General features: G+C 44.3%; 2 protein-coding genes across 9 annotated transcripts in view; both read right to left on the reverse strand.

The window, feature by feature from the left end:
* The window catches only part of ATG7 (autophagy related 7), a 259,019-nt gene extending 250,231 nt beyond the window's left edge, over window positions 1-8,788 (reverse strand). For 2 of the 5 annotated variants that reach the window (XM_010337760.3, XM_074404779.1), the window contains exon 1: window positions 8,712-8,788. The gene's annotated coding sequence lies outside the window, so the exon portion shown is untranslated. Of the gene's footprint in view, window positions 1-1,264; window positions 1,340-8,711 lie in introns of all 5 variants that reach the window. The other 3 variants (XM_074404776.1, XM_010337761.3, XM_003927053.4) reach the window with 3 other exon arrangements.
* A 9,235-nt stretch (window positions 8,789-18,023) lies between these two features.
* Window positions 18,024-27,120, reverse strand: part of HRH1 (histamine receptor H1) — a 103,385-nt gene continuing 94,288 nt past the window's right edge. For all 4 annotated transcript variants that reach the window (XM_074404786.1, XM_039478828.2, XM_074404785.1 and 1 more), the window contains exon 2: window positions 18,024-21,319. In XM_074404786.1, the coding sequence (XP_074260887.1) occupies window positions 19,821-21,284 (1,464 nt within the window). In that variant the 5' untranslated portion in view covers window positions 21,285-21,319 and the 3' untranslated portion in view covers window positions 18,024-19,820. The remainder of the gene's footprint in view (window positions 21,320-27,120) is intronic.

Here is a 27,120-nt window from a genome sequence, read left to right on the forward strand (position 1 = left end):
AGTAGGCTCTACCGGAAGATGAGAACTCAGGACTCCTACAGAGGAACCAGCTGGGTACAGAAACCTCACTTCCTTTTAAAAGTTGCATTAGAGTCAAGATGTCCCTGAGCCAAACTAGTGTCTCCACAAGACATCAAGTCATCAAGTCAGCCAAATGGGTTTGTGACTGTGCTTTCAGGTGATTTCTGTGGTAACAGCTGATCGCACAGGCAGTTAGGATAATTGCTACGATGGGTGAGTTGTCCTCCTCACCTCCATCTGAGCCACCTCTGAATTAACGTGATTTCTTCTTCAGTGGGTCAACCAGAGAACAAGCAGTAACATGCATAGTCTTCAAACTGTATCTGTTCTGCTCATTGGTTACTTCCAGAGCTATTTTTCTTTTCTTTTGGTTTCCTTCTGCTATAATATCCTTCACCTTCACAAGCAATCTGGTGTCCATCAGCCTCAGCGTTTGAGAATGGATGCACTGAATACCAGCATTATGGGGTTTAAGGAGCTTACATGAGAGGGACAGTGACAGCTGAGAAAATGTGGCAAAGAGGGGAGGGGAAGCAGTACTGCCAGGAAGACGGAGGGTAGCGTGCCTACTTCTGAGTCCTTTTGTTACCTCCACTGATCAACAGTGTCGTCCATTGGTCTGTTCATCTGAGACAGCCACCTGGATTCATCTGAATCACTGTGGGGCCCCATACCAACCAACAACTAAAATCTGTGAGAGTTTCCTAAAAGCTGGCTGAGTTATGAAAGCTTGCTTCTGAATAATAACATCTCTGTGGTTTTCATTTCTGGTGATCTTTAAACAATCCTAAGAAATGGGAGAGGTACAGAAAGACTAGGCCAAGCGAAGGCCAGATTTAATATTTTCAAAATGTTTGATTTTTTTCAAAGAGAAGAATAAAGATGGGTTCTACAGACTACTGAACAGAAGTTTTGCTCCCAGGAGAGCAAAATCTGTGATGCACTAGTGCACTCTAGTCCACTCAGCACCTTGGTGCAATCAGAAAATTACACCCCTTCTTAAGATTTTACTTCCTTTAGAGAAATGTTGTAAATATATTGATTACATTAGCTCAAGACACTGTAGCCTTCTCTGCCATTGTCATTACAAAACTATACCCACGATACCTATGATATAAATGGAACTCCCTTTGCTTTGGCCTCTTGTGCAGTGCACAGCCTGCATAACTGTATGAAATAGCCCTAAGTAATCACAATATGGCTTTTTTAAGAAAAAGTCATGACGGAGTAACTGTATTCCTACCTTGATCAGGGAAGAATCATGGACACAGGATATACAGACCTCAGAAATGTCTCTCACAAGGCTGTTCTAGAAATCCTGATGGACGAGATGAATATACAGGAATTGGATACTGACATAATTAGAGGGATTAAGAACTGGTAAAATAATCTTATTCAAAGGATCTTGGTTACCGAATGCATTAACGTTAATTAGAAAGAAGCTAACAGTGGTAGGTCTTTGGCTTAGTCCCTGGGCCTATCCAATTTATTTTATTATTTATCAATATATACTAAGCACTTCATGTGCACTGAACCCTGTGCTGGGGGAATAGGCAAATAAATAAATATATTCAATAAAGTATTCTTATTACCACATTTTGCAAGTGACTTAATGACATAGATTTGCTTATCAATTTTATACAAGTCATGACACAGAAAGAAACAGGCAATACAAGTGACTAAAATTCAGAATAAAAAAAATTCTGACCATCTGGAATAGCAGGCCTATTTTAACAAGATTTGATATTTCATAGAGGTAAATATAGGGCCCTACATCTAAATTCAAGAAAACAATTGGACCTTTCAAGTCTGCTAGACTGGAAAGGCCATAGGTTCATGAGCCAGAGAGACCTGAGTTCAAACCCTGCCTCTGATATTTTCTAGCCACATCACCTTGGACAAGTCACTTAACTTCTCCAAGTCTGTTTCCTCTTGTTAGATAGGGATATCAACTACTGTGCAGAATTATTGTAAGTACTGAACTAGAAAATGCATATACATGGCCCATAGGAGGCACTTAAAAAGCAGGACTAACATCAGATTGTTCACCAGTAACATGCTTGGCCAACATGGTGAAACCCCGTCTCTACCAAAAACACAAAAATGAGCCAGGTGTAGTGGCCGGCACCTGTAATCCCTGCTACTCTAGAGGCTGAGGCTTAAGAATCGCTTGAACCCAGGAGGCGGAGGTTGCAGTGAGCTGAGATTGTGCTACTGAACTCCAGCCTCGGTGACAGGGTGAGACTCTGCCTCAAATTAAAAAAAAAAAAAGAAAAGAAAAGAAAAGAAAGAAAGAAATTAGAGTTTCCATTAGTTATTTCTTCAATAAACAGTTATATTATATACTTGGCCCTGTGCTACATTTCAGGGTTCAATAGCAAAAAGCTATGATCCCCACCTTTAAAGAGCTAATAATTTAGAAGGCAAAGCAGGCAGCAAAACAGAAGAGGAATCAGAGTATAGCAATTTGGAGGTAAAACAAGTACAGTACAGCCTGGCCTTTGTACAGAATGTTACAGGAGAAGGGACATCTAAATTAGACTGATAAGGCAACACTGTTTCCTACAGAAACCCTTAAGCCAAGGCTTTTGTTTTATTTTTTTGAGACAGAGTCTCACTCTGCCATCCAGGCTGGAGTGCAATGGCATGGTCTCAGCTCACTGCAACCTCCACCTCCTGGGTTCAAGTGATTCTCCTGCCTCTCTCCTGCCTCAGCCTCCTGAGTAGCTGGGATTACAGGCGCTCACCACCACGCCCAGCTAATTTATTTTTAGTAGAGATGGGGTTTCACCATGTTTGTTAGACCGGTCTCGAACTCCTGATCTCATGACTTGTCCACCTCGGCCTCCTAAAGTGCTGGGATTATAGGCATGAGCCACTGTACCAAGCCAAGCCAAGGTTTAAGAACGTCCTATAGAAACCCTTAAGCCAAGGTTTTAAGAACATCCCAGTAGATTCTCAACAGGGGCCCTACAGGCATGTTGGATGGGACAATTCTTTCTTGTTTAAAGCTATCTCTGCACATTGCAGAATGTTCAGCATCTATAGCTCTCTCTCAATAAATGCAGTAATGCCCTCTGGTCAATGTCACATAACAAAGCAACATAAAACAGTTCCACAAACTTCCAAACCCGCCCTAGATGGTTGGAAAAGAGGGGGGCGTTAGATGGCAGCATGAGCCCTATGCAAAGGAACCCTGGATGAGGAGGCTAGAGGTAGGGAGTGGGGACTCCCCAGGCAAAGGGAGGAAGCTGACTCAGCTCCACATCAACTCCACAAACACCCTATGGCCTCTGCACAGGCTTAGAATGTTCTTGTCCACCTCCACATACCCATCATCTACCGAAATTTCTTTGCTCACTTCAAATCACAGCTCAATCATCACTTCCGAGGGAAGCCTTCCCTGACTTCCTCACCTCCTGATTAGGTCAATCCTGCTATATTCTAATCCTCAAACAGCACCAAGTACCTCATCTTCATAGCACATATGCAGTTATCCTCCTCAGTAGAATAAAAATTCTATGAGAAAGAAACCATGTCAGCTTCTCATTTTCCCCCATTCATCATTGTTTTTCTAGCACCTGACTCAGTCTTAATATCTCATAGGTGCCTAATAAGTATTGTTGATGATTAGAGCAATGAATGAATCAAATAGGACGGTATTTTGAGGAAACGCAAATGAGTTCTGTATGGCAGCAAGGAGAGACACATGGGGCAGAGTAGCTGGACCATGCCATAAAAACAGGCAAAGGCCATATCAGGAAGAGCCTATGTGCAAAGCTATGCATTTGTATTTTAGCATAGATCTCTATTTTAGTAAAGGCAATCCACAACAGTGAGGACCAGACTGCTGAGGCAGGGCAACCGGCTGGGAGGCTGTGCAGAAAGACAGGCAGGAAGGGAGAGGGTCCTGAATTGAGGTAGCGAGGGAGGAAATGGAGGAGGTAGCAAGGAATTTAATCTATAGAACTCTGATGACTGCCTGGGCTTGGAAGACGGAAAGGAGGGATAGTACCAGAGAAAAAGCCTGAGACAACTCTCAGGGCTCTGTTCTGGATGACTAAATGGAAGGAGAGGAATTGGCAAGATTCAAAAATGGAGAAACAATGGCAGGTTCAGAGGGAAGATGAGGAGCTTAGTTTTAGACTCCTTTGAGTTTGAGGGTAGCACTCAGGAGAGATCCAGGCTCACAATACGGACCAGGGGTCATGAGCATATAAACAAGTTTGAAGCTGGGAATGAGAAGAATACAGTAGAGGGCAGAGTCTTTGCAAAAACTGGCATGTGAGGGACAAAGGGGAGGAAAAGAGCCCACGATGGAAATTGAGGGGCAAATGGTCTGAGAGATAATACAAAGTAGGACTGGGTTTTCCTAAGTGAGGGGCAAGGTCAGCAATGTCAGATGTGCCAAGAAAGATAACAAAGGAAAAGTGGTCAGGTTTCTGGCAATGTTGAGGTCTGATGACTTTGGGGAGTAGTGGGATGAGAGCAGGATTTCAGTGATGACTTAAGGAAGCAGAGGTAGCAACTCCAGATAACTCTTCCAAGAAAGGTGGCTGGATAAAAGAGACGTGACAGGGTGCAGCACAGGTTAATTGAAGAGTTTTTGTTTTTTTCCCTAATGAGAGTAAACAGAGAATACTTAAATGGGAAGGGCTGATGAAACGGTAAAGAAAATGAACAAATGATGGAACCCAGTCCTTGAGGCAAAGGAAGAGATGGGATCTCAAGCACAAATAGAGGACTTAGTCTTAAACACCATTTCTATCACAGAATTAGAATAAAAGGCAAAAGGACAGGGTCAGCTAAAGATCAGTTTGTAAAGGATAGAAGAGGAAGTTGAGAAGCCTTAATTGATGGCTGCAACTTAGTGAAGCAAAAGTCAAGGTAGGAGGTTGAGGAGAGGAATGAATATGTGGAAGACATAAAGGGAAATAGACAAGAGAGCTGCCTGAGGATACCGCCAGGGTTGGGCCGTGCTGAGGGCCTGTTTGCTGGCACACTAGTGTAATAGAGTCAAAAGCACAATGTGTCTACAATGTTGCTGGCAGGGCTTTAGGTTACCAAAAGAAAAGTGCAGTCTTGCCCTGCATGGTTAGAGTCCTCAAGAAAAGAGGCCTTCTTTTCAGTACCACACACTCAGAGAGGCTGACAAACAGGAGCAAGTTCAAGGATGGTAACTGGGATGAAGATGTGAGGAAATCCCAAAAGTGATTATTCTGAAGCTGGTCTGAGATGGAGTGAATAGGCTATTCCTCAGTCTGCTAAGATTATGGAAATACATACTGATTACCAATTAACAGAGCAGCACCTCCAGTATTTATTCTCCCTTGATTATACAATCAGGCCTTAATCAAACTGGAGAAGGGTGGAGAGATCAAGAGATAGAAAGAGCAGAGGAAGACATTAGTGAATTTCAATCCGATGGGTAGAAATGGACGCAGGAGGCAAACTGACTTTCAATAAAATCAAAGAGGAGGTCAGGGCTAATCAATCAGAGATACTAGTCACAGAATTTTGTTACTGCTCAACTCCACACAGCAAATTCATTTCTGCCCTCCTGCCACCAGGATCCTGATTCTTGTCCCCTTCCTCTCTGTTTCATCCAATCAGTTACGAAGTACAGCAAATTCCACCCCCTTAATCTCTCAACTTCTTCCATCCCTCTCCATCTCCACTGTCACTGCCTTCATCCAGACCATCATCCTGTCACCTGGATCACTGCAACTGTCCCCAACTGGTGCCCTGCTTGTCTTGTTCTGTCCAATGTAATCACCACATTGCTGCCTGGGTAATTAAAACGATGAGAGGATGTCACATCTGTTTTAAAATCTTTACTGTCCTGACCAGGCATTGTGGCTCACGCCTGTAATCCCAACACTTTGAGAGCCCGAAGTAGGCGTATCACGAGTTCAAGACATCAAAACCATCCCGGCCAACATGGTGAAACCCCATCTCTACTAGGGATATAAAAGTTAGCTGGGTGTGGCGGTGTGCGCCTGTTTTAGTCCCAGGTGCTTGGGAGGCTGAGGCAGGAGAATTGCTTGAACTCAGGAGGCAGAGGTTGCAGTGAGCTGAGATGGCGCCACTGCGCTCCAGCCAGGGAACAGAGTGAGACTTGATCTCAAAAAAAAATCTTCAACTCTTCAGTGTCCCGCTCTCCACCCTCGTCCCCACACTTTAGTGTCCAAACTTCTGGACCTGGCAATATTAATGACTACTGTTTACTGAGTGTTTATCATCTACCAGCACCAAGTGAGTAACATATCACCTCATTCAGTTTTTATTTCTCCTTCTTCCAGATGAGGAAACTGAAGCTTAGAAAGGAAGTGACTTGCCCAGGGTCACAAAACTAGTTCAGTGGCAATGCAAATATCGGTACGAAGCTATCTTGGAACCCGAAGTCTATGTGCTCTTAACATGTTAAGGTTCACAAGGCTCTTCACAACGTGGCTACTGCTTACCTTTCCAGTCACCTCTCATCCTACACTTCCACACTGCCACTCCGGTGAACCACAAGTAGGCCATGCACTCTCACCTCTAGCCTAGCCCTTTGCTCATCCCACCTCGCAGCCCTCTTCACCTATCAAATCCTGTTCATCCTTTAGGTCTTGGCTAAAGCAGCACTTCCTCACTGAAGCCTTCTCTGATGAGTCAGCCTGACTTATGAGCACCCTAAGTCCTCCTCTACCAAACCTCTGCAATAGCTTCATGCCATATCATTGCTATCTCCTTGACTTAAAAAAACGTACACTCTTTGAGGACAGGGATGTGTATCTTACTCATTTTTGTATCCCCAGCTTGTAGTGCAGTGCCAGACACAGATCTTTAGCTGAACTCTTTGTCTGGCACTGTACTGCAAGCTGGGGATACAAAAATGAGTAAGAGACACATTATTCTCCATAATGAGATGCTGGCTAGGAACAGAAAAGGGAACTTGTGGTTGAATAATGGAAAGTCCAGTACTCGGCTCTTAAAAGGATTTCAAAATCATGTCACATGAGGGCAGGAAAGAGTTGGCCAAGATAAATGGAAGGGGAAGGGGAGATGTTCGAAGCAGTAGAAGAAAAGGGCTATACGTCGGACACATGTGCAAGCAGCTGAACAAGACTGGAGCAGCACTGGGGGATGGGAGAGCAGTTAAGCAACATGAGCCTTTCCAAGACTGGCCTTTTCTTTATTCAAGTGTCAGGTCATTTCCTCAGGGAAGCCATCCCTGACGAGCTAGCTTTTATGCTTCCCCCAAGTTACTCTCCATCCCATGACCCTGTTTCTTTTTGTGGTACGTTTCAGGATCTGAAACACCTACCAACCCTTATTGACAATGCCACCACCACTGCCATTACCACTATTATTAGAAGATGCCATAAAACAGAGTTCTTTTTCATCTTATTTTACTGACAGATCACCAGTGCCCACAATAATGCCAGGCACACAACAGGCAAATATTTGTTTTATTCATTCATTCAACAAATATTTATTGAGCATATATGCTAGGCATCGCTCTATATGCTGGGGATATAACAAAACACGACAAAATTTGCTGTCATTGTTAAGTTTACTATGAGCAAATACGTTAAATATGCTTAGCCTAGGGAAAAAAAGGTGGGAAGAAGACAAACCAGCAGCTTTCAATGATGTAGGGCAAGAGTGATTCTAAGAGCCTGAAGGGGAAACAGTGAGCTGAGATTACTGAGTAGCTGCTTTCAGCTCAATCTAACAGTCAGAACTGGGAGAGGACCAAACAGGAGCAACCAGAAGTAGAAAGCTTTCTGTCACTGGAAGAAATCTAGCCAGTGGGAAGAGGTGTCAGAGAAAAAAAAAATCTTAAGTAGTCAATGAAAAAGGGAGCCTGGGACCCAGAGGTCCCAAACTGACAGCCACAGATATGACTGGTTACAGATGAACAAGGTTTTGTAAAAATTGAGGTGCCAGTGTTTTTAAAAAACAGAATTACTTGCCAATTTTCTAAAAAACTGCAACAGTCGCCTGTGTTTAAAAATCAGGAAACTGCTCGCACGTGCACACACCCACACAGTTTGGCTTTTACTTCTCCAACATCATGTAAGTTAGTACTGTACTTATAAAACTCATTCCGGTAAAATTAAAAGTTTGACTATTTCTGACAAATATTCTAACACCTACATTTACTTTACCGGATTGACTCTTATTACGCATTAGTTTCTAACCCTGTAATCACGGAATCGAGAACTTTCTTTCTCAGAAAGTAAACTTATTTAATCTTCTCACTTAACAAATGACAGATTATAATTCCCATTTTACAGATGAGGGAAAAGCAGCTTAGAACGGGAAGGAACGTGCCAGAGACAGGGAAATCCAGACACAGCCAGGCTGGGAATCCAAATGTCCTATCTCTCGTGTTCCAACATTGAAGATTCTGAGCATTCCCGAACAAGAAGACAGGAGGGGCTAATAGGAAATTAGCAGGAGCTTCCTAGTCAGAAGACCCCGGACTGAACCAGTCTGAGGGGACGCGGCTACACAGGAAGGGCGACAGCCGGAATCAGTGAGTCCAAGGAGAAAGAAGGACCGCCCAGACGCGGGCAGAGGAGGATCCTGAGACCTGCTGTGACCCTCGCCTTCCCTGGCGAGCTCGCCCCTTGACTCCTGGCCTCCAAAACCGGCCCAGTAAGACCCCACTACACCTTCACCCGCCGCGGCTCACTTACCGCCACTCAACTTCCGGCAACCACGGCGCTTTCTGCGGCGCGCGCCCTGATGACGCAACGCGGCCCTGCCCACGCCTGCCACTGGGCGTGCGCAAAGGGGCCGAGGCAAGCCGGGGAAATGCGCCCCTAGCACCGGGCTAAGTGGGAGGAACTTGAGTCGTGGGAGGAACTAGAGTCGTGGGGAGGGCGGGGCATCAGGGGGCGGCGACGCCCTCGGGGGAGAGCCAAGGAGAGACTAGGGAGACCTCTTCCAGGTGTCGCAATGTCTACATTACCTTCAAACATTCAGGCTTTTAAAAAAGTGCTCCACATTCTCTGTTTTGATTTCAAAGGACAACAGGAATGATCACCATGGCCATTCTCCAAGAGAGGCGGCATCAAACGCAGCACAGGGGCCATCAGGGTGGCAGGTGTGGAGAGTCAGATGAGAATTTTAGTAGTAAAAGGCCAGTGAACGTCCACAGTGACCAACCTGCCTTTTCTAAACCAGCCATCATTCTCATAGCTCCCACTGTCCGTGAGATAAAGTTATTCCCTGTCAATATTTGTTGGTTGGATACTATGCATGTGAGAAGCACTGGACATGTGTTGAAGATAAGAGCAGTGATTATGACAGGTTTCTCTATCTGGCTTGTAAGGCCTTTCACAAATTAACTGATGTACCACTCTAGACTCATAATAACAAAAGTGATGACTGCTATTAATTGGCGACCATGTTTTCAGGGTTTTACATCTCTAATTCTCTCAAGAGTCCTGATAGGTATCCCCAAGTTACATATGAAAGAACAGAATCTAAGGAAAGGTAGGTGGCTTGCTGAAATTGAAAGGGCTTTTGGGTCAGGAACGTAATCAGAAGTCTATTTGGTTCTGGCAAATAAGAAAACAAATCCAGAATTAATAAGGATGCTTATTAGAAACGATTACTGCAAGAAGTGGGAGAGGTAGCACAGAAGGCACTATGCAATAGCAAAGGGAGACTATTGCAATAGGGCGATCACTCTGACCAAAAACTCCACATATGTTTCAAGGGTTAGGGAAAAAGAGGGTTTCCCCACCCTTCACCCTCTCCAAAGGAAGGTAGGTAAACAAAGCTAGAAACCAAACAGGGGAAGTGGGATGAAAGGGTGGCTTGATTAGATAGCAGATTAGAGAATGTTTTATCTTGAGGCCAACCTATCCTCAGGAGGAGTTGATGCTAGCTCAAGCTGAGAGTGAGTTAAAGTGAGGAACCTGGGGAAAGGAAAGAAACTTAACCCAAGTTTGGTTAACAAGTATCTTTTCCAACTGGTCAGTGGAGACAAGCAGCTCTGTAATCATTTATGAAGCCAAGGATGGGAATTCAGAAGGACTGTGTCTGACCTTGCCACAGTAAACAAGGGAGGCAACCATGAGTCATTTAAGTGACATAAGAAGGGTGTTTCTTCGGAGTGAACAGTTTCTGAAGCACAAAAAGATTAAGAAAGATTTTTCTTTTTTTCTCTCTCATGTTGTTCTTTTTTGAGACAGGCTCTCCCTCTGTCACCCAGGCTGGAATACACTGGAATGATCATAGCTCACTGCAGCGTCAACCTCCTGAGTTCAAGGGATCCTCTATCTCAGCCTCATAAGTAGCTGAGACTACAGGTGCATGCCACCATAGCAGGCTATTTTTTTTTTTTTCTTTTTTTGTGGAGACTGGGTCTTGCTATGTTGCTAGGGCTTATCTTGAACTCCTGGACTCAAGTGATCCTCCCACTTCCACCTCCCAAAGTGCTGGGATTACAAGTTTGAGCCACCTTGTCCATCCTTTTTTTTTCTTTTTTCTTTCTTTCTTTCTTTTTTTTTTTTTGTGACGGAGTTTCGATTTTATTGCCCAGGCTGGAGTGCAATGGTACGATCTCGGCTCACTGCAACCTCTGCCTCCTGGGTTCAAGGATTCTCCTGCCTCAGCCTCCTGAGTAGCTGGGACTACAGGAATGCACCACCAAGCTGGCTAATTTTTTGTATTTTTAGTAGAAATGGGGTTTCACCATGTTAGCCAGGCTGGTCTCAAACTCCTGACCTCAGGTGGTTCACCTGCCTTGGCCTCCCAAAGTGCTGGGATTACATGTGTGAGCCACCATGCCCAGCCAAAAAGGATTTCTTAACCATTACTGTAAGAGGCATTCAAGCCAGAGTGACTCCATCTTGAATAGGGGCTGGGTAAAGTAAGGCTGAGACCTATTGGGCTGCATTCCCAGAAGGTTGGGCCTTTGTTTTTTTTTTTTGAGATGGAGTTTTGCTCTTGTTGCCCAGGCTGGAGTGCAGTGGCACAATCTCAGCACAATCACAGCAACCCCTGCCTTCCGGGTTGAAGTGATTCTCCTGCCTCAGCCTCCTGAGTAGCTGGGATTACAGGCATGTACCACCAAGCCCGGCTAATTTTTTGCATTTTTAGTAGAGACGGGGTTTCTCCATGTTGATCAGGCTGACCTCAAACTCCTGACCTCGTGATCGGCCTGCCTCAGCCTCCTAAAGTGCTGGGATTACAGTAGAGAGCCACGGTGCCCAGCCGAGGTTGGGCATGCTTAGTCACACAATAAAGCTGTAGGTTGGGACATGACAAAGGTCACAAAGACCTTGCTGATAATGCTGATAAAACAGGTTGTGCTGAAGAAGCCAGGCAAAACCCACCAAAACCAAGATGGCAACGAGAGTGACCTCTGGAGATCCTCGCTGCTCATTATATGCTAATTATAATGCATTAGCATGCTAAAGGACACTCCCACCATTGCCATGAGGGTTTACAGATGCCAGAGCAATGACAGGAAGTTGCCTTACATGGTCTAAAAAAGGGAGGAAACTTCAGTCCCAGGAATTGCCCACCCCTTTTCTGGAAACTCATGAATAATCCACCCCTTGTTCAGCATATAAACAAGAAGTAACTATTAGCATAATCAATTGACCAGCCCGTGCCGCCACTCTGCCTATGGAGTAGCAATTCTTTTTTTTTTTTTTTTTTAAAAGACGAGATTTCACCATGTTGGTCAGGCTGATCTTGAACTCCCGACCTCAGGTGATCCGCCCACCTTGGCCTCCAAAGTGCTTGGATTACAGGCGTGAGCCATTACGCCAGGTCAGAGTAGCGATTCTTTTCTTTCTTTTTTTTTTTTTGAGATGGAGTCTCATTGTTCCCCAGGCTGGAGTGCAGTGGCGCTATCTTGGCTCGAAGCAACCTTCTGTTGGAAATAGATCCCGGTGCCGCAAAGAAAAATAAGCCTCCTGGTTCAAGCATTTCTCCTGCCACAGCCTCCCTGGAAGCTGTGATTACAGGCATGCACCACCACACCTGGCTAATTTTTGTATTTTTTAGTGCAAACGGGGTTTCACCATGTTGGCCAGATTGGTCTTGAAATCCTGACCTTGGGTGGTCCACCTGCCTCAGCCTCCCAAAGTGCTGGGATTACAGGCGTGAGCCACTGTGCCCAGCCTCCTTTGCTTTCTTTCTTTTTTTCCGAGATGGAGTCTCACTCTGCTGCCCAGGCTGGACAGTGGCATGATCACTGCCACCTCCGCCTTCCGGGTTCAAGGGATTCTCTTGCTTCAGCCTTCTGAGTAGCTGGGATTACAGGCATGTGCCACTACACCTGGCTAATTTTTGTATTTTTAGTAGAGATGGAGTTTCACCATGTTGGTCAGGCTGGTCTTGAACTCCTGACCTTGTGATCCTCTCTCCTCAGCCTCCCAAAGTGCTGGCATTACAGGTGTGAGCCACTGTGCTGGGCCTCTTTGCTTTCTTAATAAACTTTCTTTCTCTTTACGGACTCTCCCGGAATTCTTTCTTGCCTGAGGTCCAAGAACTCTCTCTTGGGGTCTGGATCAAGACTCTTTTCTTTTCTTTTTTCTTTTTATTATTATTGTTATTATTTTTTTAGACAGAATCTCACTCTGTCATTGCCCAGGCTGGAGTACAGTAGCACAATCTCAGCTCACTGCAACCTCCACCTCCCGGGTTCAAGTGATTCTCCTGCCTCAGCCCCCTGAGTAGCTGGGATTACAGGTGTATGCCACCACACCTACTAATTTCTGTATTTTTGGTAGAGATGGGTTTTCACTGTGTTGGCCAGGTTGGTCTCAAACTCCTGACCTCAAGTGATGTGCCTCTCTTGGCCTCCCAAAGTGCTGGGATTACAGGCATGAGCCACTGTGCCCAGCCAGTACCCCTTTCTGGTAACATTACTGTTTTCCAAGAGCAAAGGGCTCAAGTAAAATTCAACACTGCCAACTCTTTTGACTGTATCAGTTTCCTCTCCTGCTGCTGCCCTCTGAAACTGCACGCCAAAGTCACACTAAACTACTTCTAGTCAAGCACACTCTGCTTTTTTACGTCTCCACCGCTGCAATGCTCTGACCCTTGCTGTGCCTGTATAAGCCCTTGTCAGTCTTCACAACCCATTTGAAGTGTGGGTGAAACTTAGACAAAATGTTGTTGGAAAAAAGGGGGTACATATTAAATAATTCTACTGATAGAAAGTTCTAAAATCAGCAAAACAAATCTCTATAGTTGTTACCAGAAAGGAGTCTCGATCCAGACCCCAAGAGAAGGTTCTTGGATCTCTCTTAAGAATGAATTCCAGGCCGGGCGCGGTGGCTCAAGCCTGTAATCCCAGCACTTTGGGAGGCCGAGGCGGGTGGATCACGAGGTCGAGAGATCAAGACCATCCTGGTCAACATGGTGAAACCCCGTCTCTACTAAAAATACAAAAAAATTAGCTGGGCATGGTGGCTCGTGCCTGTAATCCCAGCTACTCAGGAGGCTGAGGCAGGAGAATTGCCTGAACCCAGGAGGCGGAGGTTGCGGTGAGCCGAGATCGCGCCATTGCACTCCAGCCTGGGTAACAAGAGCAAAACTCCGTCTCAAAAAAAAAAAGAATGAATGAATTCCAGGCAAGTCCATAGAGTAAAATGAAAGCAAGTTTATTAAGAAAGAAAAGGAATAAAAAAGAATAGCTACTCCATAGGCAGAGCAATGTTATGGACTGTTTGACTGAGTATATCTATACTCCCTCCCTCCCTCCCTCCCTCCCTCCCTCCTTCCCTTCCTTCTTTCCTTCCTCTCTCTCTCTTTTTCAACAGTCTCACTCTGTCACCCAGGCTCTGGAATGCAGTGGTGCAATCTTGGCTCACTGCAACTTCTGCCTCCTGAGTTCAAATGATTCTCATGCCTCAACCATCCGAGTACCTGAGATTACAGGAGCCCACCACCACACGTGGCTAATGTTTGCATTTTTAGTACAGATGGGGGTTTCTCCATGTTGCCCAGGCTGGTCTTGTACTCCTGGCCTCAAGTGATTTGCCTCCTTCCACCTCCCTACATGCTGGGGTTACAGGCATGGGCCACCGTGCATGGCCAGTTATTTCCTGATTATATGCTAGGCAAGGGGTATGCTTCATACCCACCACCTCCAGGTTTGCTCTATTGAGCACATTGAGCCTAAGTTAAAGTTCGTTCTTTATAAGTTTGACTCCACCGCCGGGTTTTGCAATTTTATAATAAATGCCTTTTAGAGCCTCTGTCATAGTAATCCTTGCTTCTCTGGGAACTGCTGATTTTCCAGCTATGTTTGTACCACCTGTGCCACCCCAGCCTCCATCTCCTAGAGTTGACTAGAGTGAAGTGGACACAGGATAATTGTTTACTCTGAGTTTGGGGGTTTTGAACTGATGTTCATAGAGTGGGAATAGGATTCGTTTATGTAGGTCATTGGCAACATTCTGGAGAAGGAATTTCCTTGAATTCTCAGCCTGAGATTCCTATGGCTGACTTGGCTGAAGCCCTCCTCAAAACAGAGTCATCCAAAACATCACTAGATTCCACAAAGCATGCCATGCTACATGGCTTGAATGATTGTCTCCTCCAAAACTCATGTTAAAATTTAATTGCCATTGTGATCGTATTGGGAAGTGGGATCTTTAAGAGGTGTTTAAGTCTTGAGCCTTCACCCTCATGCATGCACTAATGGTGTTATCATGGGAGTGATTCTTTATTACAGGAGTGGGATTGCTCCCTTTTGCCCTCTCTTGCCCTCTCTTTGCTCTTCCCCCATGTCATGAAGCATCAGGAAGGTCCTCACTAGATTCTAGTGCCTTGATGTTAGACTTTCTAGTCTCCACAACTGTGAGCCAATAAATTTCTGTTCTTTATAAATTACCCATTCTGTGGTATTCTGCTATAGAAGCACAAAATAGACTAAGATACTCTAGTAACCATTCAAAAAAGTTGGTATCTGTCACTTACAAGCCTGAAGTAGCTTCACAGGGTTGAAATCATGTCTTTCTGTCTCGGGCCAGGCATTGTCTCCTAAAGGCCTAAGAAGTGCTGGAAAAATATTTGTTAATTAACAGGTAAGGTCTGGGAATCCAACATAGATGTGGGGACCAGAGCTAATGATTGCTCAGACCACAAATGAAGCTTCCTCGTTAGCAGGGAGACAGGATGAGGCTCAGAGAAGAAGACCTGCCTCTGCTGCCTAGAATGGGGTAGGCAGACCACTGGAGCTCCAAGAACATGGAGCATTAAGAAAGATGCAGAGCCAGGAGGCTTAAAAAGGCAAAGAATGTTTTTGGACACAGCAGGGTCACGAGGCTCTGTGACACTTATTCAAGGCTACAGTGATTCAGGTCAATCCACCCTCATCATTTGTCTTGCATCTCAGTTGAGGAGAGTACATGCCCTCCACAATAAGCACGATATGTCAAGTCAAGCTAGGCTTTGAAAGCCCGACAAACTGTGGAATGATAGATATTGGCAAATAAGATCTTTAACAGCATGTTTCCATTTTTATTTTGAGAGAGTCTTGCTTTATCACCCAGGCTGGAGTGCAGTGGCCCAATCTCGGCTCACTGCAGCCTCAACTTTATGGGCTGAAGTGATCCTCCTGCCTCATCCCCCCAAGTAGCTGGGACTGCAGATGTGTGCCACCACGCCTGGCTAATTTTTGTATTTTTAGTAGAGATAGTGTTTTACCATGGTGCCCAGGCGTGTCTCGAACTCCTGGACTCCAGCCATCTGCCCATGTCAGCTTCCTGAAGAGTTGGGATTACAGGCATGAGCCACCATGCCTGGCGAACAGCATGTTTCTCTATGGCACTTAGGGTGCATAAACAGCCAGGGGTGTCCCAGCATCTTTTTCATCCTGAGTTAAGACTATTAAATCCAACTCCTAGAAGTCCATGCAGTGCCCATCTTCAAAAGAGGTCAGAGTTTGTCCACAAACTCTGGCCAAGTAGCCAAATTACCAGTTTATTAAACGGACAATTTGCAAGCTCAAAGATTTTCTAACACTTTGCTAACATTACCAATGTATAAGGTTTATAGCAATTTCTATTGAATGGAGGGGCTTCACAAGCTTTTAAAGATTGATGTGATACTCTCTTTTGCTCTCATTGGTTTTTATTTTGTTTTCAGAGGAGCATTTTAAGGAATTTTCTATTTATCAAAATATAAGTGGTTTATTCTGCCTTTGAATATATTTAACTTATGAGTACATTAATGAAGAATATGTTCCTGAATGTGGATTTTTCTAGAGTCTATTAATATTATGCCATTCGATTTACTTTCTTTTCACTCCCTTACTCTGCATCTCTTTTGTCTCCCCATGTCTCAGTTTCTCCCTTTGCCTCCTCCGATCTCTGCCTCTTTTTTTTTCTTAGAAACAGGGTCTTGCTCTGTTGCCCAGGCTGGAGTGCAGTGTTATGATGATAGCTCACTGCAATCTCAACTCCTGGGCTCAAGTGATCCTCCCAACTTAGCCTCCCAAAGAGTTGAAATTACCAGTATAAGCCACTATGCCCAGCTCCTCTCTACTAAGAAGTACAATCACTCCTCTTACAATCACTCCCCATCTCTGCCTTTCAGTATCCTCATCTCCTGCACATCCCTTGTCCTCTCTCTCCCATTCACTGTCCGCCACCTTTTCTCCTTAGTTCCTCCTCTTTGATGCCTGTCTCCCCACCCCATTTCCTCCTATTTTTCCCCTCTGTCACCCGAAGTCTCTTTACCTCTATTTCTCCTTTCCTGTCTCTCCCCGCAGTAGCAGCAAGCTGGAGGCAAAGACAAATTGAACATTCTTCAATGTGCTGCCATGAAAAAATCCAAAATCATGTACTGCAACTTCACAACCATTGTAGGAAAACATGATTAGAAACCTCATCCGATATGAATTTCAGTAAACTTTGTGAATAGTTACAAAGAAGCCAATGTTTGGTAAATTGGGCAGCTGATCAATTGAAGAACTGGCTTGAAGTTAATCAGCCTTAAACCCATGAAAAGAATCCTGAAGGAGTTTCTAGGTCGTCAAGGTTCTTACTTAACGATCAAAGTCCCTATGACAGCCTTCTCTTAGGAGGCCTTATTTTAGTATTTAGGGCAGAAGGCCTGCTTCATCTGGATTTTTTGCAAGCCATCAGCCACTGATGGGCTGGGGCTTTCTTAGTAGGCTGGGGATGACATTACTGTATTACAGTCTATTGTCTTTTATAGATTCAAAAATTAATTTCTATTGTTCAGACAGGAGTAGGAAGAGCAGATTGAGACAGTGGAAAGGAAGCACATTCCAGAATCAGACCTTTGAGCAGTTCCTCAACCTCTCTGGGCCTCAGGTTGCCTATTTGTAAAAAGGGAAATCTCCCTTATGAGATTGTTGTAAAGGTAACATTCGAAAATGGCAGCAATAACACTACATAACATTAGATAAAACACAAAGCCTGGCACATGGTATGTGCTCAGCATGTTTTAAAAATGCATAGGAGTGCCCTCTGCATAGACCTTGTTCCTTAGACTCTGAGAATTTATATTTATTGACCATTTCTTGTTCTTGTCAGACTTAAATCCAGGTCTCTTTGACCCACAGGCAGAACTCACAATCAGTTGTCTCCACTAGTTGCCTCAAATGTTCAAGATAAATAATGGACACTTAGCTACTTGTCTGTGTGGAGTGCTTTTTGTGAATGTTCTTTGGTCCTGAGGGACCCTGAGGAGTGACTCTCTCACAGGGAGATCTTCTGAACAATGGTTTCTGACCTGGAAACAGAAGAGCTGCAGCTTCTGAAACTGGGATTAAAGTCTCCTAAAGTCCCCCAGTTTTGAACAAGAAGAAGTTTTAGGGATGCAAAGCAGAGTGAGAATGAAGCTTTTTATAAAAAGTAAATCCTTTTAAAAAGACATTTATAAATGTGATCAGAAACTGAAGAGAAACCCCACATCAAACTTTGTTAACATTTGATAGTACATTTCAATACATCTTAGTCCAAGACACTCAGAAAGGCAGAAATAAATAAATCACATACAGTCTGGTTTTAAGCGTCATATTTTAGGTAGGTAAAAATATCTCATTTTAACAGATCATGCAAAGGGGAACACAAAATACAAAATACCAGCTTGTACAGGCACTCCATTTGCTATACATATTATGGTTTAGCATCAAGTTTTAAAATGTAAATCACAACCAGATTGCAACATAAACACCAAGTAAAACTATATGTTCCTATGTCTTTGCTAGTTTTTGTTTAACAGGTATGGCTATAAAAAATTACAATGACTTTTTGACAACAGAACTCACAGATAAAAATGTACCTGGTTCCTTCAAAGCCTCACCTTCTGTAGGTGCACAGGAACTCCATGTTGGCTGTTCTTCTATTCAACATATTGTTTTGAGCTGCCTCCACTCTTGGGAATTGTGTGTGTGTGTGTGTGTGTGTGTGTGTGTGTGTGTGTGTATGTATGCACACTTAAGAGGGCACATTGTTAAAATATTTTGTTTTATTGAGACAGAGTCTCACTCCGGTGCCCAGTCTGGAGTACAGTGACGTGATCTCCGCTCACTGCAACCTCCACCTCCCGAGTTCAAGCTATTCTCGTGCCTAAGATTCCCAATGGGACATGATGGGCATGCCCCATCATGCCCAGCTAATTTTTGTATTTTTAGTAGAGACACGGTTTTGCCTTGTCTGTTGGTCAGACTGGTCTTGAACTCCTAGTGTCAAATGATCTACCCACCTCGGCCTCCCAAAGTGCTGGGATTACAGGCTTGAGCCACCATGACCAGACATTTTGGAGAAAATACGCTACAATAAGCTGGAACCCCAGAGGATTTTTATGCTAACTTTCTCACTTAACTAGCTATGTGACCTTGCGTACCTCTCTCACCTTGCTGCACCTCAATTTGCTCCTCTGCAAATTAGAGTTAGAAAACTAGCCCCCTGTAGGGTGTTGTAGGGCTTAAATAAGATAAAACTAGCACAGCCCTCAAAAAATATGGCATTCTCCCCCCATTCCTTCTTTTAATTTTTAACGTGCAACCATTCACAAATATTTCATTTCTCTTTCTTTTGAGGATGGCTTTTGCCACCACTTTTTTAATAGCCAAAGGAAATCTGGAGTTAAAAACGATGGGTGTGCAAGCTGTATAATTTTCTATCCACTCTAAACATGTCTGATTAAGAAATAATAAGGCAGAATATCCCGGTGGTTCAGACACTGGTTCTGGAGAAAGCTGTAAAAGAGGCTCAGAATAGAAGTTTTCTGAGAAGGGGCAGCCCCTGTGGAACAGCTGTCATGCCTCTCAAAGTGACCCCTGGAAGGGGACAGCAACTATTCACATGGATAACGTCTCTACACAGTCATACAGCTCCATTCTAGGAAGGCTCGAGAGATCTTTTCAATTCTCTGATGGAACGCTAGCCATGTGTTCCTTCAGTTTTCAATCATTTGACTCCGAAAGCTTGAATTTCAATGGGAGTCTGAAGCTCCCACAGTTCCTGAGAAGCAGGAGAGCTCCATCCAGGTCTAATTCTCTCTTTCTCTTTTATTTTTATGGGTTTTTTTTTTTCTTTTCGAATCCAGTTATAAGAAACAGGTCTAATTCTCTTGCAAAGATTCCGCTTCCTCCTTAAAGTTCAAGCTCTCTGCTGATCACAGCCATCTGCTGTTCTTCCATGGTGCCTAAGATCTTTCCAAACTATCCAGCCCCAAAGACTGTGGTTTGGATTCCAGGAAGCCCAAGTGCCTGCCTGGCAACACACAGGCCTTTGTCCTTATTTCCTTGTTGGACATCATAAGGATCACTTTGTTGCATCCCCTTGGAGCCTCCCTTAGGAGCGAATGTGCAGAATTCTCTTGAAAGTCTTCTTGAAGTTCTCATTGCACAAGGGGTAGATGAGGGGGTTCAGTGTGGAGTTGATATAGCCCAGCCAGATGGTGAACATGTGCAAATGTTCATTGCAACAGTTCTTGCAGAAGGCAATGACCATGAAGAAGATGAAGTAAGGGATCCAGCAGAGGATGAAGGCTGCCATGATAAAACCCAACTGTTTGGCGGCCTTCCTTTCGCGGTTCATGTGCAACCCAGATACATACTGTCTCGAATGTGAGCGGAGCCTCTTCCAAGTAAACTTGATGTAATCTAGGCCTGTGTTAGACCCACTCCTCAATTTGCCTTTGCCTGGTGCTGTCTCTGTGGTGGTGTCTGAGTCTGTTCGAGAGAAGGATTGGCTATCACCTAACATCTGATCCTCTGACGTCTCACTGGCCCCATGCGTGTTCAGGCCCTGCTCTTCCATCTTGAGCTGGCCATGGCTCTGGTTGCTGGCTGCATAGTCCCTGCTACTCCCCTCTGCCTCGGTCTGCATCTGTACAATATCAAGTGGGAGGCAGTGGAGTTTGTCCACTTCTCCATCATCCTCTTGGCTGAAGACAACTGGGGATTTCATCTCCTCAGGGGTTTGGGATGGTGACTTCAAGATACATCCACCACCAGCATCTTTTGGCTTCCTTTTCAGAACTTCCCAGGGAGACTCCTTCCCTGGTTTCTTGACACCGCCCTTGGGGTTCTCTGGCCTCAGCTTAATTTCTGAGAAGGAAGGGAGGGATCCATTGATGAGCTCCCGGTGCTGGCAGTGTTGCCGGACAGCCTTGTAGATCTTGGCATAGAACCAGAGCATGAGCAAGGTGGGCAGGTAGAAGTTGATGATGGCAGTCATGACCTTGAACCAGGTGACATCATAGAAGTCTGTCTCACACTTGTCCTCTCGGCGCACCGAGGTCTGCCGCATGAAGTGATTCCAGCCTAGAATGGGAATAACCCACAGAAAGGAGAGAAACCAGGCCCCCAGAATGGTGGCTGAGGCTCGGGTCTTGGTGCGATACTTCAGGTACCTGAGGGGCTGCTGGACAGAGCGGTAGCGATCAATGCACAGGATGAAGACACTGAAAATGGACGCTGTGCTGGCCACGTAGTCCATGGAAAGCCAAAAGAGGCAGAGAGGACGGCCCAGCGACCACCTGGACATGAGCAAGTAGAGGATGTTCATAGGCATGACGACAGCACCCACGATGAGGTCTGCCACCGAGAGGCTGACGATGTACAGGTTCCCCACGGTGTGTAGCTTCCGCTCACTCCGTACGGCGTACAGCACCAGCAGGTTGAGCCCCACTGTGACCAAGGAGATGGTGCTCAGGACCACCACCAGGGGCATCAGCTGGGGGCTGGCCATGGTAGTCTTGTTCCCCTCACACATCTTGTCTTCTAAGAGGCAGGAGGAATTGGGGAAGGTCATTGGTGCCAGAGCAACCACCAGTTATGGCTCACTCCCTGGGAGAAAAGATAGAAAAAGTAAGGTCAGAGACTTGGTGATCAGTGGTCACTTAGTAGCATGACGTTCATCCGACTGGAGTAGTATACTTTTGGGAGTGATAGACACTGCTGGTTACCTACTCAACAGCCATGTCCCCTTTTTCCTTATTCATGCATACATTTGCTCATTCAACAACTATTTATTGAATTCCTGGTACTCTTCTAGATGTTGGGGATATAGCTGTGAACAAAACCAACAAAAATGTTTGCCCTTACGGAACATGCATTCTACTAAAAGAGTTGGGCAGAGGCAAGGTAAATAAAGAGTTTGTAGAAATCTAATTCTGCACATGTTATGGGAAGGCGGGCTGCATCCTCACATGTCTAAGCAGAATATGATAATCTAGTTCCTCTTTACAGTGGTGGATAGAGGAGTGACCACGAGATACCGTCACGTCCAAGGAATCAGACGAGGATGTCAAACGGCAGAGGTGGAGTTTTTAGAAAAGTTCTTCCTCTCTGACAAATGAGCAAAACCAGAAAAATTGTTGTTGCTCACTTGCCTTCTTCTTCCTGATAAGATGTGAGGAAGTGATGTTTGAGGCCATGGCAGTCATCTTGGGACCATCCAGGAATGCCAAGAAAATGCCAACCTAGGGCCCTGCTATCACTAAGGTGCTGAGCCAACTCTGGAATCTTCTTCTCCCAGACTTGTTATTATAGGAAATAACTGGATTTTGTTTTGCTTTGCTTTTTTTTTTCTTACATCACTGTTGTGGGAGTTCTTACTTTCAGCTAAAAGCATCTCTAATTGATATGGAGGAGGTTATAAGGGGACATAGCAGAGGCATGTAAAACATGAAATAAATCTAGCATATCTTCTTAGAGGAAAATTCCCAAGTGGGAAGGGGATTATGTTATTTGGAAAAGCATATTTGTTGTTTTACTTTTCTATTTGAAAAACAAACAGTTGTTTAAATTCTATATATCATACCAAGTAATAGGTAACAAACTGGTAGGCTGGAAATGGGATTACAGCTCACACCTGTAATCCCAGCATTTTGGGAGTCTGAGGTGGGAGGATTGATTGAGGCCAGATTTAAAGGTGGAATGATCACTTGAGGCCAGGAGTTTCAGGCTGGGTAACATAGTGGAACCCTGTCTCTTAATTAAAAAAAAAAAAGAAATTAAAAAAAAAAGGTAGCCCAGCGTGATAGTGCACACCTATAATCCTAGCTGCTTGGGAGGCTGCAGTGAACTCTGATCACATCACTGTAGTCCAGCTTAGGGGACAGAACGAGATCTTGTATCTGAAAAATAAAAACAAAAACCCTTTGCTAGTAAGGCTCTACTGAAAACAGACTATATCCTCTGTTATCGGTGATCTTCAAGTGGTATGGTTGGGTGAAAGTAAGTATTAAATCTTCTGGAAGGAGTTTTTAGTTTTTTTGTTTTTTGTTTTTTTTTTTTTTGAGATGGAATCTCACTCTGTCACCCAGGCTGGATTGCAGTGGCACCATCTCAGCTCATTGCAACCTCCAGCTCCAGGTTCAAGTGATTCTACTGCCTCAGCCTCCCAAGTAGCTGGGATTAGAGGAATGTGTCACCACATCCAGCTATTTTTTTTCTTTTTCGAGATGGAGTCTTGCACTGTTGCCCAGGCTGCAGTGCAGTGGTGCAATCTCAGCTCACTGCAACCTGTGCCTCCCAGGTTTAAGCAATTCTCTTGCCTCAGCCTCCCAAGTCACTGGGATTATAGGCGCCTACCAACACGCCCCGTTACTTTTTTGTATTTTTAGTAGAGATGGGGTTTCACTATGTTGGCCAGGCTGGTCTTGAATGCCTGACCTCATGATCCATCTGCTTCAGCCTCCCAAAGTACTGGGATTACCGGGGGAACCACCCCACCAATCTTTTTTTTTTTTTTTTTTTTTGTATTTCTTAAAATAGAGATGGATTTTCACCATGTTGGCCAGGGTGGTCTAGAACTCCTGACCTCAGGTGATCTACCCACCTCAGACTCCCAAAGTTCCGGGATTACAGGTGTGAGCCACCATGTCCAGCTGTTTTTTTTTGTTTGTTTGTTTGTTTTTTGTTTTTTGGTTGTTGTTGTTGTTTTTGACAGAGTCTTACTCTGTCACCCTGGCTGGAGTGCAGTGGTACCATCTCAGCTCACTGCAACCTCTGCCTTCCAGGTTCAAGCAATTCTTATGCCACAGCCTCCCAAGTAGCTGGGACTACAGAACTGTACCACCACGCCTGGCTAGTTTTTGTATTTTCAGTAGAGAAGGGGTTTCATCATGTTGGTCAGGCTGGCCTTCTAGTGTAACTTGTTCACAAGAATAACTTTTTATCTTAGGGGTAAAAGGAGAAGAATTTAAAGCAAAAATCTTAGAGTAGACAGAAGTGAAATATAAAAACCAATCAGCTAGTATCAAATTTGTTAATTCCAGAAACAGGGACAAATCTATTAGGAAGAGATTTAATGCTAAAATTAGGCGTAGGTCTCCAAATCAACCATGGAAAATTCCTCCCCTCCCTAAACTTGCTCACCACTGTAGACAAAGAACACATTCATCCCAAGGTATGGTCAAAAGACGTGAATTGAGGAAAGTTACAGATTCTGTCATTCATGTTAAATTAAAAACCCCTGGGGAAGTAGTAAAGCGAAAGCAATATCCTCTTCCTTTAGAAGCCAGGGTAAATTTAAGACCACCTATAATTGAAAGTCTTCTTTGTGATGGCCTTCTTGAACCCTGTGTGTCACTCTATAACACTCCAATATTGTTTGTAAAGAAGCCAGATGAGCCATACCGGTTAGTGCAAGACCTTAGAGCTATTAAACAGATACTCCAAACTACACACCCTGTTGTTCCCAATCCTTATACTATTATCAGTAGGATCCCATACAGCCACCAGTGGTTTACAATACTAGATTTAAACAATGCTTTCTGGGCTTGTCTGTTAGCAGAGGACAACTGGGACCTATTTGCCTTTGAGTGGGAAGACCCTTACTGTGGTTGAACAGTCTTATCCCAAGGATTTATGGAAACTCCAAATGTATTTGGTCAAATGTTAGAACAAGTCCTAGAGAAATTTTCCCTGCCCTCATGCATATGCCTCCTCCAGTACATGGATGATCTAATTTCAGGAGACGATAGAGAAGGAGTAGCAGTCTTCTCACCCCATGTCTTAAATTTTCTATGGGATGAAGGGTTAAGAGGCTTGAAAAACAAACTCCAATTTGTAGAACCCGAAGTAAACATACTTAGGGCATTTAATTAGCAAAGGTAAACAGAAAATTGGGCTTGAATGGATTGAAGGAGGATTAGTTGGATACTGTCTTCTATTGATAGACTCTTATTCCCTAGAAACAAAACCCTTATACAAAAAGCTCACGCAAGACAAGCCCAAACCCCTCGTTTGGCAATTACCAGAAATCCGACAGATGGAAAGGTTAAAACATCTATTAGTAACTGCTCCTGTCCTAGCTTTACCCTCCTTAAGCATCCATTTCATCTTTTTGTCGATGTAAACAAGGGCATAGCCTTAGGAATACTTACCCAAAAGCATGAAGGCCACCGGCAACCCATAGCTTTCCTATAAAAATTCTTGACCCAGTAACCCGCGGATGGCCCGAATGCATTAAATCTGTAGTGGCAACTGCCTTGCTAACAGAAGAAAGCAGAAAAATAACTTTTGGAGGAAACCTCATTGTGAGCACACCTCACCAGGTCAGGTCTGAACTATCCTAAGTCAGAAGGTAGAAACGTGGCTTACTGACTCAAGAATTAAAAAAAAAAAATTTAAATATCTTGTTATAGCTAAAAGATAGCCTCGTATTTTCTATTTTCTTGATTCTCTAACAAGAAAAAGATGATTTAACCCTAACCACTGATGATTCACTTAACCCTGCTGTCTTCTTAACAGGAAATCCCCAGAAGAACTTGGGCATAGACGTTTAGATAAACTTCCTCTCAAACCGGAAGATACCTTTTTGTAGATGGTTCTTCTCAAGTAATAAAAGGGAAAATGCATAATGGGTACTCAGTAGTAGACGGAGACACCCTCCCTAATGACTGGTCTGTGCAAGCACGTGAGTCGTTTGCACTAAATCAAGCCTTAAAATTTCTGCACAACCAGGAGGGAAATATTTATACTCACTTCAAGTATACCTTTGGAGTAGTCCACACCTTTGGGAAAATTTGGGCAGAGCAAGGCCTCACTAAGAGTAAAGGCCAAAACTTAGTCCATAGAGACTTGATAATCCAGGTACTAGAGAACTTACAGCTGCCAGAAGAGACAGCAGTTGTTCATGTTTCAGGTCACTAGAATAATCTCTCCTTCGAGAGCCAAGGGAATAATCTAGCTGCCCAAGTAGCCAAAAAAGCTGCCTCTTCTCAAGTAGCACCCATTTTCCACCTCACTCCTTATCTTCCCCCTCCAGCTGCAGTCTCTACTTCTCCCCTATAGAGCAAGAAAAGTTTAAAGAAATAGGAGCCAAAGAAAGCCACCAGGGAAAATAGGTTCTGCCAGACAAGAGAGAAATGCTGTCTAAGCCCCTCATACCAGACATATTGTCACAGCTACATTAAGGAACTCACTGGGGCCCCCCATGCTAGGTGTTGATGCAGTACTTAGAGTTTATGGAGGCAGAGGAATTTATACCCTTGCTGGACAAGTTGCAGATAGTTGCATAGTGTGCGGAAAAACCAACAAACACACCCTAAAGAAAATGGGAATACCACAATGTAGCATATTGCCCTCCTTAGGGAAAGTAGAAAGGCCCATGGCCCTGTTGAGAGTGTGAACTGCTCCCTCAAAAGACATAGGCCTATCTTCTTATGAGATGCTTTACGGATCGTCTTATCTACATTCTGCTTCTGATCTTCCTACATTTGAAATGAAAGATCAGTTTCTTAAAAACTATGTATTAGGTCTATCTTCTACCCTTTCCTCCCGCAGGACTCCAGGCCTCCTCGCACAAACTTCACCCCTTGAATTCCCAGTTCATCAACACCAGCCCGGAGATCATGTCTTTACCAGAAGCTGGAAAGAAGGAGAGCTTGAACCCACTTGGGAAGGATCTTACAGAAGTCCAGACTGTGGAGAGAGGATGGACCCATCATTTCTGAGTCAAAAAGGCCATTACCCTCTCCAAAGTCATGGACTGTTGTTCCAGGACCTACCCCCGCCAAAGTCACATTCCTCCTGCTTGTTTCCTCTTCCCCCAGCTACCCCACATCCTGTTATTAGTATTATTAAGTCTAGCTCACCTCAAACTATCACTTTTGATGCTTGTCTTGTCATATCCCGTGGAGATCTGCAAGGTCAAAGCCAACTGTCTACTTCAGAAAAGTATCTTTGTCCTTCCTGGCTCTCCTCAGACTGGAGATCTGTTAACCAGGGTCAATTAGTCTGGGAAGATTTTAATGGAGACTCCACTAATTGGGAATCTTTTCCTCCTAAAGCAGAGCATCAGCATCTCTGCTGCAGTTGGTCCAAAGTTCTATGGACCACCAAAAACCAAGGATGGCCTGCCCCAGTGGGTAGTTGTATATTCCTAAAACCATACATTTATTTCACTAAAGGGAGTATTCCTCCCAATTGCCAATATAACCAGTATAATTCTGTACAAATTTCCACTACTATCCCAACTTCCCAACGTTATTACCGTTCCTTGATCCATTTTTATGCTATAGGAGCAGAAGTCTCAAGGTCAGACCCTATAGGATATTTCAAAATGCACTTCGGTGCCCCTCCACCTCCTTCACCCCCTTCTCCCTTTCCTCCTAAACCCTCCACTAACCAAACGTTTT

This window comes from Saimiri boliviensis, chromosome 8, assembly GCF_048565385.1.
Source record: "Saimiri boliviensis isolate mSaiBol1 chromosome 8, mSaiBol1.pri, whole genome shotgun sequence".
In the NCBI taxonomy this organism is placed as follows: domain Eukaryota; kingdom Metazoa; phylum Chordata; class Mammalia; order Primates; family Cebidae; genus Saimiri; species Saimiri boliviensis.